The sequence below is a fragment of the Salvia splendens genome, chromosome 5, assembly GCF_004379255.2.
Source record: "Salvia splendens isolate huo1 chromosome 5, SspV2, whole genome shotgun sequence".
NCBI lineage: Eukaryota > Viridiplantae > Streptophyta > Magnoliopsida > Lamiales > Lamiaceae > Salvia > Salvia splendens.
In genome coordinates, this window is record NC_056036.1 from 1,489,256 (window position 1) to 1,506,637 (window position 17,382).

Consider the following 17,382-nt stretch of genomic DNA (forward strand, 5'->3'; position numbering starts at 1 on the left):
TAACCCTAGGATTCATGTTTGTAATTCAACCTATTTTAATGATTTCAAGTAAAAAACACCGACTTCAAGGTAAATTCCAATTTAATGACAGTAATCGACGAAATTAATGACTTAGATTGATGTAATTAACAATTAATTAATGTATTTCAACTCAACCTACAATTTACTGACGGTAAATAAACAACCTAATAAGAGCATCCGCAGCGGTGGCGGTTGGCGCCACCGCCGTCCGTGCCAGCGGCAAGGCGAAGAACCGCCGCCGCTGCAACCGCGCCGCTGGCACGGCGCTGCTCGATGTATCGAGCACGTCCGTGCCAGCGGACGCACACGTGTCACTCTCCCATTCGCCAACGGCATAGCCGTTGGTTTCAAACAATTTTTTATTTTTTTTTAAAAAAAATCGGTTTTTTATTAAAAAAACCGATAAAAAATAAAAAAAAAAATTTTCACTTCCCCAAAAAATTATATCCGTTTATAACCGTTTTTCCCCACTTTTTAATTTTTTTTTTATTTTTTTTACCCCCAAAAATACACACTTTCATCTATAAATACCCCCAATTTCACTCCCAAAAATTCACACTTTCACTACACAATTCTCATCATCATTCTCTCATCTCCATTCTCATCTTCAATCTCTCATATCCATTTTCATCTTCCTCTCACACACCCTACAACACCACTATGTCCGGTAACGACGACACCCAAGCGGCTCTCACGGTTGGAACCCCCGAATGGTTCGGTTCGCAACCGTTTCCTAGTCCGGAAACGGAATATTCGGCCCCTCCTCTCACCCAAGATTCGGGCGTTCCGAGTGGCTACCGGCCATACCCAATCGACGATCAAGGTGCCTCCGATGGGCGCTACGGGTGGACACCGGAGCCTAGGCCTCGCGCCCCTTCCCAAATGTCGAATCCTCCATCTCGCGCCGGTGTCCGCACACCGTACTCACCGGCGGAGATGGAAAGATTGTTCAAGGCGTACTTGGAAATCTCCGAAGATGCGGTGGTTGGAACGAACCAATCCGGCGATCACTTTTGGTGGCGCGTCTCTAGCCGGTACAATGCACACCGGCCGCCGGGAACGATCGAGCGCAACGAGAGTATGGTGCGCAACTGCATCGGCCGAGCCAACGAAGAAATTGGCAAGTTCAACGGCTATTTCATCCAGGAGTCCCGGAATGCCGGGAGCGGCCAAAGCGAGGTCGACATCATCACCGCCTCGCTGAGCACCTACCAATCCATGAACGGTAAGTCGTTCAAATATCTTAACGTTTGGCAGGAGACGCGGACGCACCCGAAGTATAAGGGAGGCATAACATCCTCCTCTAGCGGCTCCTCCAAACGCTCACGGTCGGTAGCACTATCCGACTCCGGCTCGGAAGAAGTGGCTAGCCAACTCGCCGGAGCTAACTTGGGTAGCCCCGATGCCGGACCAAGCGGTTCCCGACGCCGACCGCAAGGTAGGAAGAAGGCGGCGGCCGAACGACGTCGCGCCGCGACTCCATCTGCCCCTGCTCCCGAACCCGCACCCTATGTTCCACCTCCACCCCCGAACAACTCGTTGTGGGCCCTTTTGGCCCAACTCAATATGGCCGATAGGTCAACTATGACCCCCACGCAACTTCAAACGCACGAGTCCATGATATTGGGTCTCCAAAAACAATTGGGGTTGGTGCCGCCGGATGCGTAGTCTTCCTCGGGTTATATTAGCCAATAATTATGTAATTTTTAATTTTTAGGAGTTTAATTATGTAATTTTTAATTTTTAGTATTTTAATTATGTAATTTTTAATTTTTAGGATTTTAATTATGTCTTTTTATTTTATTTGTAATTTGTAATTTTTATTGTGGTTTTTTTAATGAATTTTAGTATTATGAAAATGTTGTTGTGTAATTGAATTTTATATTAATTGTGCTCGTCCTTGCGGAAGAGCACAGTTGTGGGTGTTGTGCTCTTGCCAGAGAGCAGGCATGAATAGTACCGCCCGGGCCCACAACCGTGCCGCTGGCAAGAGCACGGTTGTGGATGCTCTAAGCTTTTTCTGTCATGTATTGAGAAAAGCGCTGGTTTCCGGCGGTGATTGGTAGACTAAGAGCACCCGCAACGCGTGCCGTTGCGGTGCCTTATTTCGTTCCGGAGGAACGGAATCGCGGTGGCACGCGTTGCAGCCGCCCGTGTCGTCGTCATTCCGTGCCAGTGCCGGGTGCCGTTCCCGCGAGACGCGGCACGACACGTTCCGCCACGCGCCGAGGCGACGTGGCGGCCTCCCATTCGACGCATGACGCCCACTCGCTGCCCCGCGAGTGGGCGTCGTCACGGTGACGCAATAATTCAATTTTTTTTAAAAAAAAATCGAATTTAATAAAAAAAATATTTTTTATTTATAAAAATTGTTTTTTATATTTAAAAACAATTTTTACAAATAAATGAATACTATAAATTCGTATTAGCCCATATATATTTGATGGGCTTGCGAATTTATGAAACCCATTCTTGGTTGTCTCTCTTTTATAGAGACATCCTTGAATGTTTCATGTTCCACTTTCGATGTGGGACAAACTCATTCTTGGTTATCTCTATTTTATAGAGACAACCTTGAATGTTTTATGTTCTACTTTCGATGTGGGACAAACTCATTCTTGGTTGTCTCTATTTTATAGAGACATCCTTGAATGTTTTATGTTCCACTTTCGATGTGGGACAAACTTATTCTTGGTTCTCTCTATAAAATTGTATTTTAAATTATGTCAATTTTTATTTTTTTAGGATTTTAATTATTTCTTTTTCTATTTTTTTAAATTTTAAGTTGTAATGTTATTTTAATTTTATTAAAGTGTGTTTGTTTTAATTGAATTGAGTTGGAAATAAAAATAAAAAATGAAATTGAATGAATAGTAATTTAAGGAACGGAGGGGTTGCAGGTTCCGTTCCTTAGTTAAGGAATGGAGTAAAAAAGTACAGTGGGGCCCGCAAATAGTAGTTTAAGGAACGGTTTAGGAACGGTATAGGAACAACGTTGTGGATGGCCTAAGAGTGTCCACTATAAGGTGGACACGCACAATAGCCCTGCCCCAGTTTTTGTCCATAGCCCCAGTTTTGTTGTCCATAGCCCTAAAATTCTATTTCCACCACTATAGTGGACACCTCCAATAATCCTCAAATTTATAATCAACTTTCATTTTATAATGTTTCAAGTAATTATGAACAAACTTATCGGGCTATACGTAATTAGAAGAACACGACTATACGAAGTAGAATTAGAATTAGAATTAGAATTAGAATTAGAATTAGAATTAGAATTAGAATTAGAATTAGAATTAGAATTAGAATTAGAATTAATTAAAATTAAATTAAAATTAAAATTAAAATTGTTCATTTCCGACCCCAAATTGTAGTGAGAGAAATTTTTATAACTGTAGAGTTGGAATGGTGTGAAAATAAAGAATGGAGTGGGGTGTATTTATAGGTGAATTGAAATGTAAAAAAAAAATTCCGGCTATAGCCGCGGCGGTCGGTGCCTCCACTATAGGCGCCGCGGCTATAGGCGCGTCCTCGCCCCGGAGTCGGCTGAAGCCTGTCCGCCCCCTACCGCCCCCAAATCGCCGTCCGCCCGCGCCCTCCACCCGCCCCAACCCGCGGCTATAGCCGCGGGCACCCCGTAGTGGATACCCTAACCATCGCGCGGGATGCGGCGGAGCAGGTGGCGGCAGCGGCGGTGTGGGGACGAAGGGTTTTTTTGGATTTGTGTATTAACCGTTTTCCTTTAAATTTTTTCTTACGTACTACCTTTCAGACCATCCACAATAGGAATAGCCCAGCAATAGCCCAGTCATAGCCTAGCCACTGCCACATCATCAGCACTAAAAATCCTCCTGCCACATCATCAAAACAAGCAAATAGCCCAGCAATAGCCCAGTCATAGCCTAGCCACATAATATCCACATAACTATTAACAAATATATACAAAATGAAATAATTAACAATCACACAATATACAGAATTAAATTTACGACACAAAAACAAGAAAATCCACTAATATTAATAAAATTTAAAAAGTACATTAATTAAAAAAAATTAATAGGCGCTGATGTGCAGCTACGTGATCCCGATCAAACACACTGCGGCGGTGGACCACTGGGGGAGGTCGAGGTATCGCCGGCTGCAAGGCCCTTTCCATCCATTGGTTTATCGCGTTGGTCGTATAGGCGTCCAACGCTTCGGCCATTCGACGTTCGTACTCCTCAGCATCCGCTCCGCTACCACCACCAGCGTTACTCATTTCGCGTTGTTGATCTTGTACAGAAATTAAGATAGAGAGAGTACTCGTTAAAACAAGTGGTGCGAATGAAAATGACGAGCAAAGCGCGTATATATAGTGTTTCGGAAAAAAAATTAAATTTCGTGCTAGGCGGTGCGCTGGGCGATCCGGGCGCTGCAATAGCGCCGAGCGGACCGCCCAGCGCCACGCGACCGCCCAGCGCCGGCGCTCGGCTGGGCGGCATTGTGGATGGTCTCACATAAAACTTTCATTGAATAGTACTTTTTCATTATCTTTCTCTTGTTATAGAGGAAGTTTGATTATATTGATTAATTTCATCATCATTTTTTTAAAATTCTCATCATTAGTTTTTAAAAGTTAATATTTTTGTTTAATATTTTTCATAAAGCCTTAATATTCAAATTTTGATTACATTATTTTATTATATAAACATAAACATGCATAGTTCATAGACTTCATACCTATAAAGTTCGAATTTGAGGGCTAAATTATTAGATTACATAGTTTGTGACTAATTTGAATTTCGTGTAATTATATAGTGTGGTCAATTATTGTAGCGTGTAAATGGACGCGTGACACTGTACAATAATGGTTATTTACATGGTCAAAAAGTGGCTCTTGACCTTTTTTTTTTTTTTGTAAAAATGTTAGTAGTAGTAATTTTTTGTTTTAATATTATTGTTGCTAGGGCTTGAAAAGAAAAAACTTTTTGTTTTAATATTGTAATATTATGATTTAGTGTGATACGTATACTGAAATAACATTTATTAGATATAAATTCTTGAGTTTATTATTTTGGAGTATTACTTCTATTCGACTTTGCTGATCGTGGCCAGACCAATAAGCGCATGTTATTAATCGTTTAGTTGGATTTAAAATTAGTTTGTAAGCAATCACAATAATTCAGTTTGAAGTAAAAAACAAATTTTATCATTAAGTACAGTCAAACAGTGGTAATATTAAATTGAAAAACACAGAACTTATTAGCAAGATCCAACTCACCCCAGTATCTTCGTGGGTAATATTGATGCTGTATCAGTCATCACTTTATTTAATTCTTCAACTTCCTTAAATGCTAGTAGTAGTGACAAAAAAAATATACAGAGCAGTACATATTTTTAGTACGCATGCAGTAGAAAATATTAAGCATGAACTGCAAAAATGGGACAATAGCATAATCTAAAAAATATTAAGCATGCTGTACTTAAGAAATATTTAAAAAAGAATCTAAAAATTGTTGAATCCATTTACAGCCTCATTAACTAGAGCTAGAGGTAACAAAATATGATTATCAATCACCTGGAATTATTTCTACATTTGATGCATTCACACAGTCGGCGGCGGAGAAGCAGCAATATGAGTCATGTTTCGGATCTGCAACGTCTGAATCGGCGCCCCATTAAATCTCCTCTTCCACAGATTCGCATTCCCCTCCGCCTTCTTCACCACCGGCAGCGGCGGATCAAGCTCCCCCACATCCACCACCTTCGCCCTATCATCCTTCGAACTCACCTTCCTACTCCCGCAATTAATCCCGGTGGTGGAGGGAAGGAGGGTTTTGCTGGAGAAGAGTTTCCTGAGCTTGGAGTAGGTGCGGTTGTGGGGGGTGGCGGGAGATGGATCGCGGCGGCTGCTTCTCTTGAGTTGGCCCATGCAGCCGACTCTGGGGGAGGAGGGGGATGGATCGCGGCGGCGTATGTCTTTGAGGGACAAGCGGCAGAAGAGTGGGAGGAAGATGGTTTTGTGGTGGATGAGCTGCTGCTGCTGGCGGCAGCGGCGGTCGTATACGCTCCCCATGTTTTGTTTTTCTTTGTGTGTGTGTTGATGTGTGTATTTATGTATATGTGTGTGTTTTTGAGAATGGTAGATTCAAATGTGAAGGGCTGGATCGAGATTCGAGTCTGTAGATATATAGTTGTATTTAAATATGACTCGTGTCTCGAAGGGAAATTAATTACCGTGTCTTTTTTGGGCACCAAAAGTATGAATCATTATGACCTTCCAACCAATAAATTACAAAAATATAATCTTGTTTTTAAGGTAAATTGCCAACGATATATTAATGAATTTTGATAGTATTTCTTTCAATATTGTCATGGAATCTAATTTAAGTGAATTGTATTTTAGTAAATATTGTATGAGTCTGAAAATTTCTACATATTACCTGTAAATTTTACTATTTTTTCTTAATATACTTAACAAATAATTCAACTGCATTATTATTTTTATCACTAATTTTAAAATTGTGCAGTGGATCATTACCAAAATTCATGGATTTTCCAATCCATTTACACTTATTTTTATTATTAATGGGTAATGTAAGAACGCCATTGCTTCGAATAAAACTTAAGGTATTGAATATATAAAATATTCGCATGTCAACAATTTTAATATCGGACTCTTGACACAAATTTAGCTTAAATTAGACAATTTTTGTACTTAAATTATTAAATGAACAACAAAATAAATATGCAGTTCTTTAATATATCTAATTCCAATAAATAAATTGCATAAATCAAGACTATATGGTGTTAGTCAAATTTTGCTTAAATTAGCCAATTCTATTACTTAAATTGTTAAATGAACAACAAAAATAAATATCTACAATTCTTTAAATATTTTTAACTCCATATTCTCCAAAATAAATTGCATAAATTAAACTATATGGTGTAAGCCTGGCACATGGTTGGCGGTGGACACGCGTCTTGAAAGCCGACATCATGTGGAAAACACGTGATTCCTCTAATAAATATTTTTCATTCTAATATATGGAGTATTGAAAAATAGATTGCTCGTGGTAAATAAATATAGATCTAATTGTTACTACGACTGTATATGGAAAAACTAAAAAAAAAATTGTCTTCTTTTACTAAGAAAAAAAATACTACATCAATGTGATGCCTGGTTTTGAAGAGGCAAAAACTGACACAAAATTAAAATAATTAAGCTATAGTTGCTTGTGTTTGCAGGTTGTCATCGTATTGTCTAATATTTTCATTTCTGCTTGCAGATCCAATGGATTAATCAAATCAAACGAACAAGATTATTTTGTCATTTTTCTTTAATTTTCAATAAATGAAAAAAAATTATGTTACTGTTAGTCTGTGATCCAATTAATTAGCAGACAAGTGAACGTGAAACATTTCTAATCGCGCAGATACCAAAAAAATAATTCTTCCCCATCCTGACCTAACTCACCTGAGTAATACATTTCCGAAAATTAAATAAATAAATAGCACAGAAAATAATAAAGCACAAAAAAATGAAAATATAATGAAAAATAAAGTAGGAGAGAAAATAATTCTTTTTTACCAAAAAAAAAAGGAATGTATCGGTCAGCTCGGGGCCAAGGATGGAATTCGGCCCCGTTCCTCCGAAAAAGACAAGGGAACATAGATGAAGAGATGAATAGGCACGCACAAAACTTATAGTAGTCCATACAAGCAACAAAAATCCAACAAAGGTGCTTCCACAAACAATGCAGAAACACTACCACCGCCACTACAACAAACTCGAATGGCGAAAACCACCAGCCCTACTCCTACTAAACGCGTGCAAGTTCGCGTTTCTCTCAAGTATCTAAACAATGTATACATGTATCCGACCTCCCATTTCATGAAAAAGAACCCGGCTAGGAGAAACGTAGTCTACTCAATATAGCTCCTCGTCTATTCGTATTTGAAGAAATATCTTGAGTAAGGTATACAACCTGTTTATACGCATACAAGTCTTGCTGTGTGATGATGGTGTTGATGATCTACGAGCCTTGTGCAGTCTACTGCGTGCGTTTCTTTTTTCTTTCTTTCTTTTCTTGTGTGAGAGATCCTACAATAAAGCATGCCAAAGGGCCTCTTCTCCTTCACCACATTGTTCGTGTACGAATTTGATCTTTTCTACTGATTTGCAGATTCCACTGCAGCTCCAGTCGAACGAGGCGATGCACACATTGCCTGCTTGTGCCTTCCATTCACAATCTGCAAATTGGCAACACGAAGTATAAATCTCGAGGCATTATAGTGGAGAAGCTTATCTTTGCCTGGAATTACACACGTGATCCTTTATCACACTTTTCTGTGTCCCATTAGTAGTGTTTTTTTCGTTTTTCTGTTTCTATGAAGTTCTCATATAGATGGCATGTATAGAAGACGATACCTGGCGGAGTACCACAACACATATTACGCTCGTCAATGTGCTCGACTTCAAGACCAATAAACCAAGAACCAAGCGACACATCTTCATTGGCATACTTGTGCAGTATGTGCCTACAGATTGCAATTGTCGTGTTATATTGCAATTGCATGGATAGAAAGCAAATTCGAACTCGACTACACACCACGCCTCTTCATATGTACTTATCATGGCAACTATAAACCAAATATAGGAAAAATGAAAAACTCCAACTTTGTTTTAGGAGTTTTTTAGCTTCATCAATTGCTTTCTGTGTTCATGAGAAAAGAGTTTTGTTTCGAAAATACCAGTTGATGCACAAAACAAAAGAAGCACAAGTGTGTTAGACCAAAAGCAGGAGATTCTTACTGGTTAATCGAGATGTAAGTTGCCAGATCTTTCGAAATGGCATAAATCTGCCCAGTTGCATGGCGGAAATATTTATTTCCGTCTTCTCCAAATTTCCAGTACTCGGGCTCGTGGTACTTAACAGACCTACAGAAAGAACATATCCAGTTAGTAAAAATCCAAAATTAAGGGACACGAAAGGGTATCAATTCGTTGAGTCTTGAAGATTACTTCTGAGCAAGAACGGGTCCGGATTTCATACAACCGATGTAGACTCTGGGTTTTGATCGATGACGAGCAAGAGTTGCAGCAAAAGTACCTGTAGGATCACACACAGTTCAATTGCGAGATAAAGATTTAGACGGAACTATATGAAGGTGAGGCATTAATGGCAGGGGGCAATTACCCAAATTAACATGAACATCATCGTCCACCTTCACGTAAAAATCAGCATCCCACTTCGCAACTGCAGTTGCAAAGAAAATCTTTGTTTTTGCCGACAATTCATGATATCCCTCAATGTGCTCCTGCAATATTTTATGACGCGATGAAGGTTTTCAATGAGGGAGAAAACAAAAAAAGGGTGTTGGGCAGAAATGTTTTTTACCAGCCTCAGAAAGTCCTTATGTTGAGCTTCTTCGGAGTCGAGAGCTCTATCCAATATGCTGTTCGACGTTGCACTGATCAATCAAGAAGCTACCCTGTTAGTTCATTTCACTTCATGCAGTAAACATTTGAAAAAAAATATTCAGAAAATCATCGAATGGAAAACTGGACTTCGTCCATTTAATCGCGAAGAACTATTCAGCAACTAGCAACAATACCCTCCTGTCACATAATGCCTATCCACGTCTACATTTTTTATAATGTCCTCGATTCACATCAATATAGTCCCTTAAAGAGTACTCGAATCTCACAATCTATGTCACAACCTAGCAGGACTAATTCCAAAACTTATTCTTATCCAAACTTCACAGTTTAAGGTAAGAATCAAGATAAAGAGGAAATATTCAAACCAATGAAATCAATGTTAGGAAATTCTATAATATTCTACAATATTTTAAGGAAGCATATATAAAGAAGAAAATTAAATGGCACAAAATTTCCAATTTTACGATTAGCAGTAGCATATACCTGTGGCCAATCATAAACCTCACAACAATCCCCTTCTCGTCCTCCAATCTGCGGAGTTTATCACCTGAAAACACAACCAATCACAGATCATTTTCTCGTAAGCATACAAGAATATGCTTCCATTCAGACGCGTTACCTTGAGGCATCCAAGTTTCCCGGACAGAATCACGCCTCTTTCGACTACTAAACGCCGTGTTTATACCAATGATCATGAATGCCTTCTTCCTGACAGGCTCTTGATTAGCAGTTGGCAAAGGGACATCGTCTCTACTCTTCTCTTGAACACTTCTAGATGCAGAGAGCTCCATCTGGAGCATCGAAATCGATTTGTCCAATCCTCTGAATCAACATCACAATTAGATTTTACCCATCATTTAGCTTTGATACTTTTATATATGGGAAGACAACTCACTGGATTGCTTCATGTGTTTTATAAACCTCCTTCATTACATCATTCCTATCTTCTGCCTTCTACAGATGTACATACAAATATACAATTAATTGAATACATAAAAATTTATAAGGATAACCGTTAATTTCAAGTCAAATCCATAACTTCTGAAAAATTGTGATTTAAATGACAATTTTTGCAATTCACAAGTGCCTCAAAAAACTAGAGATATTTGAATCAAAAAGGGCTTTAGAATCTTGGGCAAAAATGGGAGTGATAGCAATCAGATTAGGGAAAGTAAGATAACTTTAACTGATCTAATCCAAAAAAAACTGAATCTCTAACCTGAAAAATAGAATAAAAATCCAACCTTTTTCTTAGTATTGCAATCCTCGGAGACGATCTGCAGCTCCTGATCCCTTCTCTGCTGAGTTATGAGCTGATTATTCGATTCCAACGAAACCCAAAATCTGCAAAATCAACCACACGGAATCAATAATTACACCTAAATCCCCAAAATCTTCAATAGAAAATCACGAATTCTCGCAGCAATCACGCACTTGTTGGTGAAAACCATGCCAATCAGGAAGAAGGAAATGGAGAAAATGGGAATCCATTTCGCTGAAACCTTGGCATTTTTACCCTTCATCGCTTCTTCTCTTCTTCCCCTTCTTCGATTCGGTAGACGGAATCACGAAGGAGAAGGAGAAGAGGCAAAATCCAGAATTCGAACTGAATTATTTGTTCGAAATCTGGGATGAATCAACTCGGAGATTGAGATTGAGCTGGGAGAAAATGGAGGAAGAATGTCTATTGAAATTCGGGAATAAAATCACAAGATAATTATAGTAATGTGAAATACGTCTAATTTGAAAATTCGAATTCTTGTTTTATTAAAAGTTGCCAAGTTGCCACCAGAATTATCAATTTTCTTCAAATTTTGGCCCATATCATAATTAAAATAGTAGTACTAGTATTTTGGATGAATATAGTAAGTAATACTCTTATTGGAAGAATTGTTGACTGAGTTTATGTTTGGCAAGAAGTTAGGTGGGTCATGTGTCATATGCAGATATGCTAGTGTCACAATTTGTCAAATTAGCTTATTGAATGTTAAATTTATTGTGTTGTAACTATTTAATTTCATCTTAATGGGGTTATTTGATGTAACTATAATCTATATCATGCTATAGAGTAGTTTGCGGTCATTTAAATTGTTTTTTTACTATAAATGGTGCTAAAAACATAATTTCCCGAAAATATGAATTATAAGGTAAATTAAATCAAAGTTCCATAAATGATATGTTAATTACATTTAATGAAGCTGCAGTTTCATATTTATATTTTTATTAGTGGTTAGTTATAGTATGAGTATTTACTAGGCACTTAAATAAGAGGGAAGATTGTTTAATGGTCTATTTATTAACTTGATAATGGAGTAAGTACCTGACACACCTCACCCAAAATATTTTTTTTTCTTTAGAGGAACGAAAGTGAAAGAGTCTATATGCAATAATAAATATAATTAAAATCAAGCTCTTTAGGTAAATATTTCTCCATTAGTATTTTTTAAAACTTTGGGTGAGTGAATCACACATAATACAAAGTGAGAATCAAAACCAGTTAAAATGAAACATTGCACGTTCTCTCTTCTCAAATTCAAAACTATTTAGGCTAAAAAAAACTTATGGAATTATGAGAAATCACATGTATTGTTAAAAAGACCAATATTAAATATGAGTAAAATATACACTTTTTGGAACCATGCTAGAGATTGGATCCCTGTTGTGGCAAAATGCACAGCAGAGATTGTTGTGCAGATCATATCCCTCCATTAATTTTTATTAAGTTAGATTATTTTCTTTTATTCATAAATGAGTGACTTTGATCTGCACAGCAGCCCCTGCCGTTCATTTTGCCACTGCAAGGGATCCATGTCCACCATGCTATTAAATGAAATTGAAAATAAATTGAACTTGAAAATAACACAGAATCATAAACATCTATCCACCCTCAGCCCAATAGGTTGGAAGATGGGCTTTGTGGCCGGAATGTTCTCTTAACTCATGGGTTATTAATTTTATTTATGAATAAATAAATTTTGAACTTTTAAATTTTATTTATGAATAAATAGATTTTGAACTTTGTCCAATTGCATAGGGATTAGGGATTAGGGTTGTGAAAGGAAGAATTTGTGTCGAATCCAAACTCATAACTATAACCCCAATCAATTGGCCACGATAAAAAATCTACAACACCTATGGGTAGAAACAAACACTATACATATAAATAACTATCTTTATAATATTTTATTAAATCTATAATATTTTCATTTATTTAGCTATAGTATAACTAATTTTTTTCTTAATTATTAATTGATCAATAATCTACCTTAATCGATTTAGCTATCCAAGAATCGACCATCGAATACTCTCTAAAAAGCTGAATTTCCAAACATATATACGTGAAAAATACAATAAGGTCATGTTTTTTACGGAAAAGTAAAGCTAACAAGAAAAATAATTTATGAAAAAAATAAATATTTGGAATATGATTATTAACAACTTTAATTTAGAAAAATTCAAGATTTTAAGTTTTACAAATTTCAATACTAAACTAAAATAATAATAAATAATCATATAATCAATAATTTTAAAATTATATTAAATGTTTTCTTAATAAAAATTTTATTAAAAAATTATGATATTAATTATATTATAATAATATAATTTTAGTAATTGGTTTAAGATTTTACTAATAAGTTTTATAATAGTACCAATAAACAACAACTACAACTGTAATAATAATTATGGTTATTATTATGATTTTATAATTTTAAAATTTCATTAATAATTTATGATTAGTTTAAATTACAATAAACTATTATTTTTATTTTATACTATGATTGATAATATAGATAATTATATTATAATTTTTAATATATTATTCATTATTTTATGGTATAATAATACTAAAAATTAATAGTATAAATAATAATAGTAATATATAATTGTTACTTTTATATTATATTTATAGTAGTAGTAATAATAATAATTATTGTGTAAAGTAATAAAATTATATATTATATTAAATACTCCATCTAATTATATAAGAATCTTCAAAATCGGAAAAAGGAATACCTAATAAAAGTTAGGAATCTAAAGTTTAAAGTTGTACTATACTACTTTCTTTATTGTCAGTATTCTAATTAATTTTTCAGTTTGATTAAAAATTAAAACAAAAAAAAATTAAAAATTAAGTAATCAAATTCTTTTCACAAACAAAATCCTAACAAATAAACACTAGATTTTAAAAGATTAAGTGTACTTCTAAAATCCTAAATGATTTTATAAATTAAGGAATCAGATTCTTTTTACAGGAAAAATCCTAACAAATAAAAATTGGATTTTAAAATTAAAGACAAAATCCTAACAAATAAAAATTGGTTTTTTAAAATAAAGTGTTTTTTCCTTTTTTTTTTTGGCATTTTTGAGGCGCCGTGTACAATTCCTAATTGAAGAAGGGTTTTTCATTTACTTTTTTCCTCCCTTTTTTCACACTATATATATTTGGTAGATTGTTTTCGGTATCTACAACCGCTGCTGCCGCGTCTCCATTACGCTTTTGCTCTCATCGTCCGAGGTAATTCTCTGATTTTCGCCCTTTTTTTTGTTTTTACATATTTGATTGAATATCTGGGTATCCGATTTTTGGTTTCTGATTGATGTGTTTCTTTTCTGAGAGTGTTTTTATTTTTAATATGTATCCGATGATTGCTCCATACACGTTTGATCGACATATAGTTTTTGCTTTTTGTTGAGCTGTTCGATTATTTTTCGCGGATTTAGATCACAGCAGAGCTATGTATAATTCGAAGGAATCACGGGGTTTTTATATGCTTTGCATGAATCTATTTAATTTTAGCTGATTCAAAGCCCTATATCCGTATAATTCTGGCATAATTGAGATGTTTGTCATGCACAGTAATTGATTATGTAGTTGTTTTTCAGAAATAGGCGTAGTTCATTGGAATTGTTGATCCACTTGGAATTATCTCAGAATCCTTCAAAAAATATATATATATTTTTTGGTTTTGTTTCTTGTACCTTGGTTGTGCTGAACTTGAATTTGTTTAAAATTTCTGATGTCAGAATTATTTGTTAAAAGGAAACTGTATGTTAGATGCATGGTTTGCCTTGCTGTGAAACATATGTGAATTAGAAACTAATTTCTCATCAGTTGCTGTACCTATTTTCGAGATCATGAGTTTGTTTTCACTACCATATGCACATGGTATGCGTGTATTTTCGGTGTGCCAATACTCTGGGCCAACAATATCTTTGTGCATGTTTAGATGTTTCCTTCCAAGTTCCACCATTTATTTCACGAGACTAACTTGTGCTATTGATTTACTTGTTATTATGGAACGGCTTGGCATATGAACCTTGGTTGTACGTCCTTGTAGAGTTGTAGTTGTTACATACATATTTTAAAGAGTTTATGGGTCCGAAGAATAATTTTAAGGGATGGCTGATGGTTGTGGCATTTTATACTATATTTTACATTTTTACTCTCACCAGATTGTGGTGATCCATTGTTTTTTTCCTCATTATCAAATTTTGTGTTAACATTTATGATTGGCTTGTAGTACTTTCATAACACAAATCTCATGTCTCAGCTGTCAGATCAAACTAGCTATGCTATTTTATTAGCTTTATTTACTAGTACACATTTTGCCACCAGAATTCTGTTGGTTGTTTAACAGTTGTTCTTGTTGGATCAAGTGCAGAACATTTCTGCGGCTTTAATTTCCCATTTGAGAACAATGGCTGATGGTCACGAAACTGATAAGAATATTGAGATATGGAAAATCAAGAAACTCATCAAGGCACTGGAAGCAGCTCGAGGCAATGGAACCAGCATGATTTCTCTTATCATGCCTCCTCGCGATCAAGTCTCTCGTGTCACCAAGATGCTTGGAGATGAATTCGGAACTGCATCTAACATCAAAAGCAGAGTCAACCGCCAATCTGTTCTTGGTGCAATTACATCAGCTCAGCAGAGGCTGAAATTGTACAACAAGGTTCCTCCGAATGGTCTCGTTCTCTACACCGGAACCATTGTTACTGATGACGGGAAGGAAAAGAAGGTAACAATTGACTTTGAGCCATTCAGGCCAATAAATGCATCTCTTTATCTATGCGACAACAAATTCCACACCGAGGCGCTGAATGAACTTTTGGAATCTGATGATAAGTTTGGTTTTATTATTATGGATGGTAATGGGACTCTCTTTGGAACACTGAGTGGTAATACTAGGGAGATTCTTCACAAATTTACTGTGGACCTCCCTAAGAAGCATGGAAGAGGAGGACAATCTGCACTGCGTTTTGCTCGTCTCCGCATGGAGAAGCGCCATAACTATGTTCGGAAAACAGCAGAGCTTGCCACCCAATTTTACATCAATCCTCAGACGAGCCAACCCAATGTTTCTGGACTCATTCTGGCTGGTTCTGCCGACTTCAAAACCGAGCTCAGTCAGTCTGATATGTTCGACCCTCGTCTACAGGCGAAAATTCTGAATGTGGTGGATGTTTCTTATGGAGGGGAAAATGGTTTCAATCAGGCAATTGAGCTGTCTGCTGAGATCCTTTCCAATGTGAAGTTTATACAAGAGAAGCGTTTAATTGGCAAGTACTTTGAGGAGATTAGTCAGGATACTGGAAAGTATGTTTTTGGTGTTGAAGACACATTGAAAGTTCTTGAAATGGGTGCTGTTGAGACACTTATTGTTTGGGAAAATCTGGACATGACCAGAAACACGCTGAAGAACACTGTAAGCGGTGAAGTTCTCATTAAACACTTCGACAAGGAGCAGGAGTCTGTGCAAAGTAACTTCCGCGATCCAGCTACAAATGCTGAACTAGAGGTTCAGGAAAAGATGTCGCTGCTTGAATGGTTTGCCAATGAGTATAGACGTTTCGGTTGCACTCTTGAATTTGTCACCAACAAATCACAAGAAGGGTCGCAATTCTGCCGTGGTTTTGGAGGAATAGGAGGGATCCTGCGCTATCAGTTGGATGTTCGAGCTTTTGATGAACTTTCCGATGATGGAGAAGCTTATGAAGATTCTGAATAGCAATCAATCAACTTTTCTAATCCCAGTGCAGGCTGCAGGGATGGAGCGGAGGCACTGCACTGGAGCGGGGGGGCTCGCCCCTCGACTATTCCGCTCGGACTATATTGGAAGAAAAAGATGGAGCGAAGCAAGATGAGGTCTCTGTTGCCTCCATTTTCTAAACATTATGCTTCCTCTATGCAAAAATATTGTTCTAATTTATTTTCTCCGTCTTCCTGATGCAGGATCATGGTCAAACCTATCTGGAAGGGAAGAGAGATGGTGCTTAAGGAAGATATATTATGATTGGTTACGTGCTTTGGCCGCATGGGGGAGGTAATATAGGGATGCCCTATGTGCTTTGTCTGTGAGGGCCGTATTTCACGGTTGCATGAGGTGGTCTTATATTGGAGTCGTATTGTTATATGAGTTATGGAGATGATGTTTTGATCGAACATTTCCTATGTTGATGTTTAATGCTCGGGTTGTTTTAAATTGAGTTTCTGTGTCTTGTTTGAACTTTACTTCCCGGCTGTGTTGGGGAACAGTTTAGTGTCATGTAATAAGAACTGCATTTGTTGATGCGGCAGATTTCGACCATGGTATTATTATGTGTTTGGTTTGGTCATATAAATTGCCAGTAAAGTCTTAGTTACATTTGTGATTGTGGCTGAGTACAGTTTCTAGCAAATTATGCTATAATATGATGAGGTATTGAGGTATAGTCTTTTTAGTTAATACTCTCTTTTTAATACGAGCTGTGCATGAATTTTGATGGATATAAACTTTTAGTAGTAGACATGTCTTTCAAAATGTAAATATATTTGCTTTCAAAAGTTTTGTCTTTTTTTTAAAAATTTTTATCCTCTATGTTAATCAACTTTTAGGGGTTTTCGGTTTGCAAGATTGTATTTCGGGATTAAATTGTAGTGCAAGATTGTATCT

General features: G+C 36.7%; 3 protein-coding genes across 4 annotated transcripts; 1 reads left to right on the top strand and 2 right to left on the bottom strand.

The window, feature by feature from the left end:
* Nucleotides 1–5,605: 5,605 nt before the first annotated feature.
* LOC121802619 lies at nucleotides 5,606–6,076 on the bottom strand. Its single transcript, XM_042202298.1, has one exon. The coding sequence runs from the start codon at nucleotides 6,074–6,076 to the stop codon at nucleotides 5,606–5,608; it is 471 nt and encodes a 156-aa protein (XP_042058232.1).
* A 1,596-nt stretch (nucleotides 6,077–7,672) lies between these two features.
* LOC121804650 (beta-1,3-galactosyltransferase 7-like) lies at nucleotides 7,673–11,179 on the bottom strand. Its single transcript, XM_042204280.1, has 11 exons — nucleotides 10,880–11,179; nucleotides 10,690–10,789; nucleotides 10,341–10,399; nucleotides 10,065–10,267; nucleotides 9,929–9,992; nucleotides 9,402–9,474; nucleotides 9,201–9,321; nucleotides 9,026–9,113; nucleotides 8,816–8,941; nucleotides 8,432–8,541; nucleotides 7,673–8,253 (listed from the first exon to the last, which is right to left on the bottom strand). The coding sequence occupies exons 1-11, from the start codon at nucleotides 10,966–10,968 to the stop codon at nucleotides 8,105–8,107; spliced, it is 1,182 nt and encodes a 393-aa protein (XP_042060214.1). The 5' UTR covers nucleotides 10,969–11,179; the 3' UTR covers nucleotides 7,673–8,104.
* Nucleotides 11,180–13,845: 2,666 nt separating this feature from the next.
* LOC121801809 (eukaryotic peptide chain release factor subunit 1-3-like) lies at nucleotides 13,846–17,092 on the top strand. 2 transcript variants are annotated; one of them, XM_042201225.1, is made up of 3 exons: nucleotides 13,846–13,961; nucleotides 15,109–16,595; nucleotides 16,683–17,092. In XM_042201225.1, exon 2 carries the CDS (start codon nucleotides 15,145–15,147, stop codon nucleotides 16,456–16,458), a length of 1,314 nt encoding a protein of 437 aa, XP_042057159.1. In that variant the 5' UTR covers nucleotides 13,846–13,961; nucleotides 15,109–15,144; the 3' UTR covers nucleotides 16,459–16,595; nucleotides 16,683–17,092. The 2 variants fall into 2 exon arrangements, with proteins under 2 accessions (XP_042057159.1, XP_042057160.1); XM_042201226.1 differs by having other exon boundaries at nucleotides 13,930–13,961; nucleotides 15,104–16,595.
* The last annotated feature ends 290 nt before the right edge of the window (nucleotides 17,093–17,382 follow it).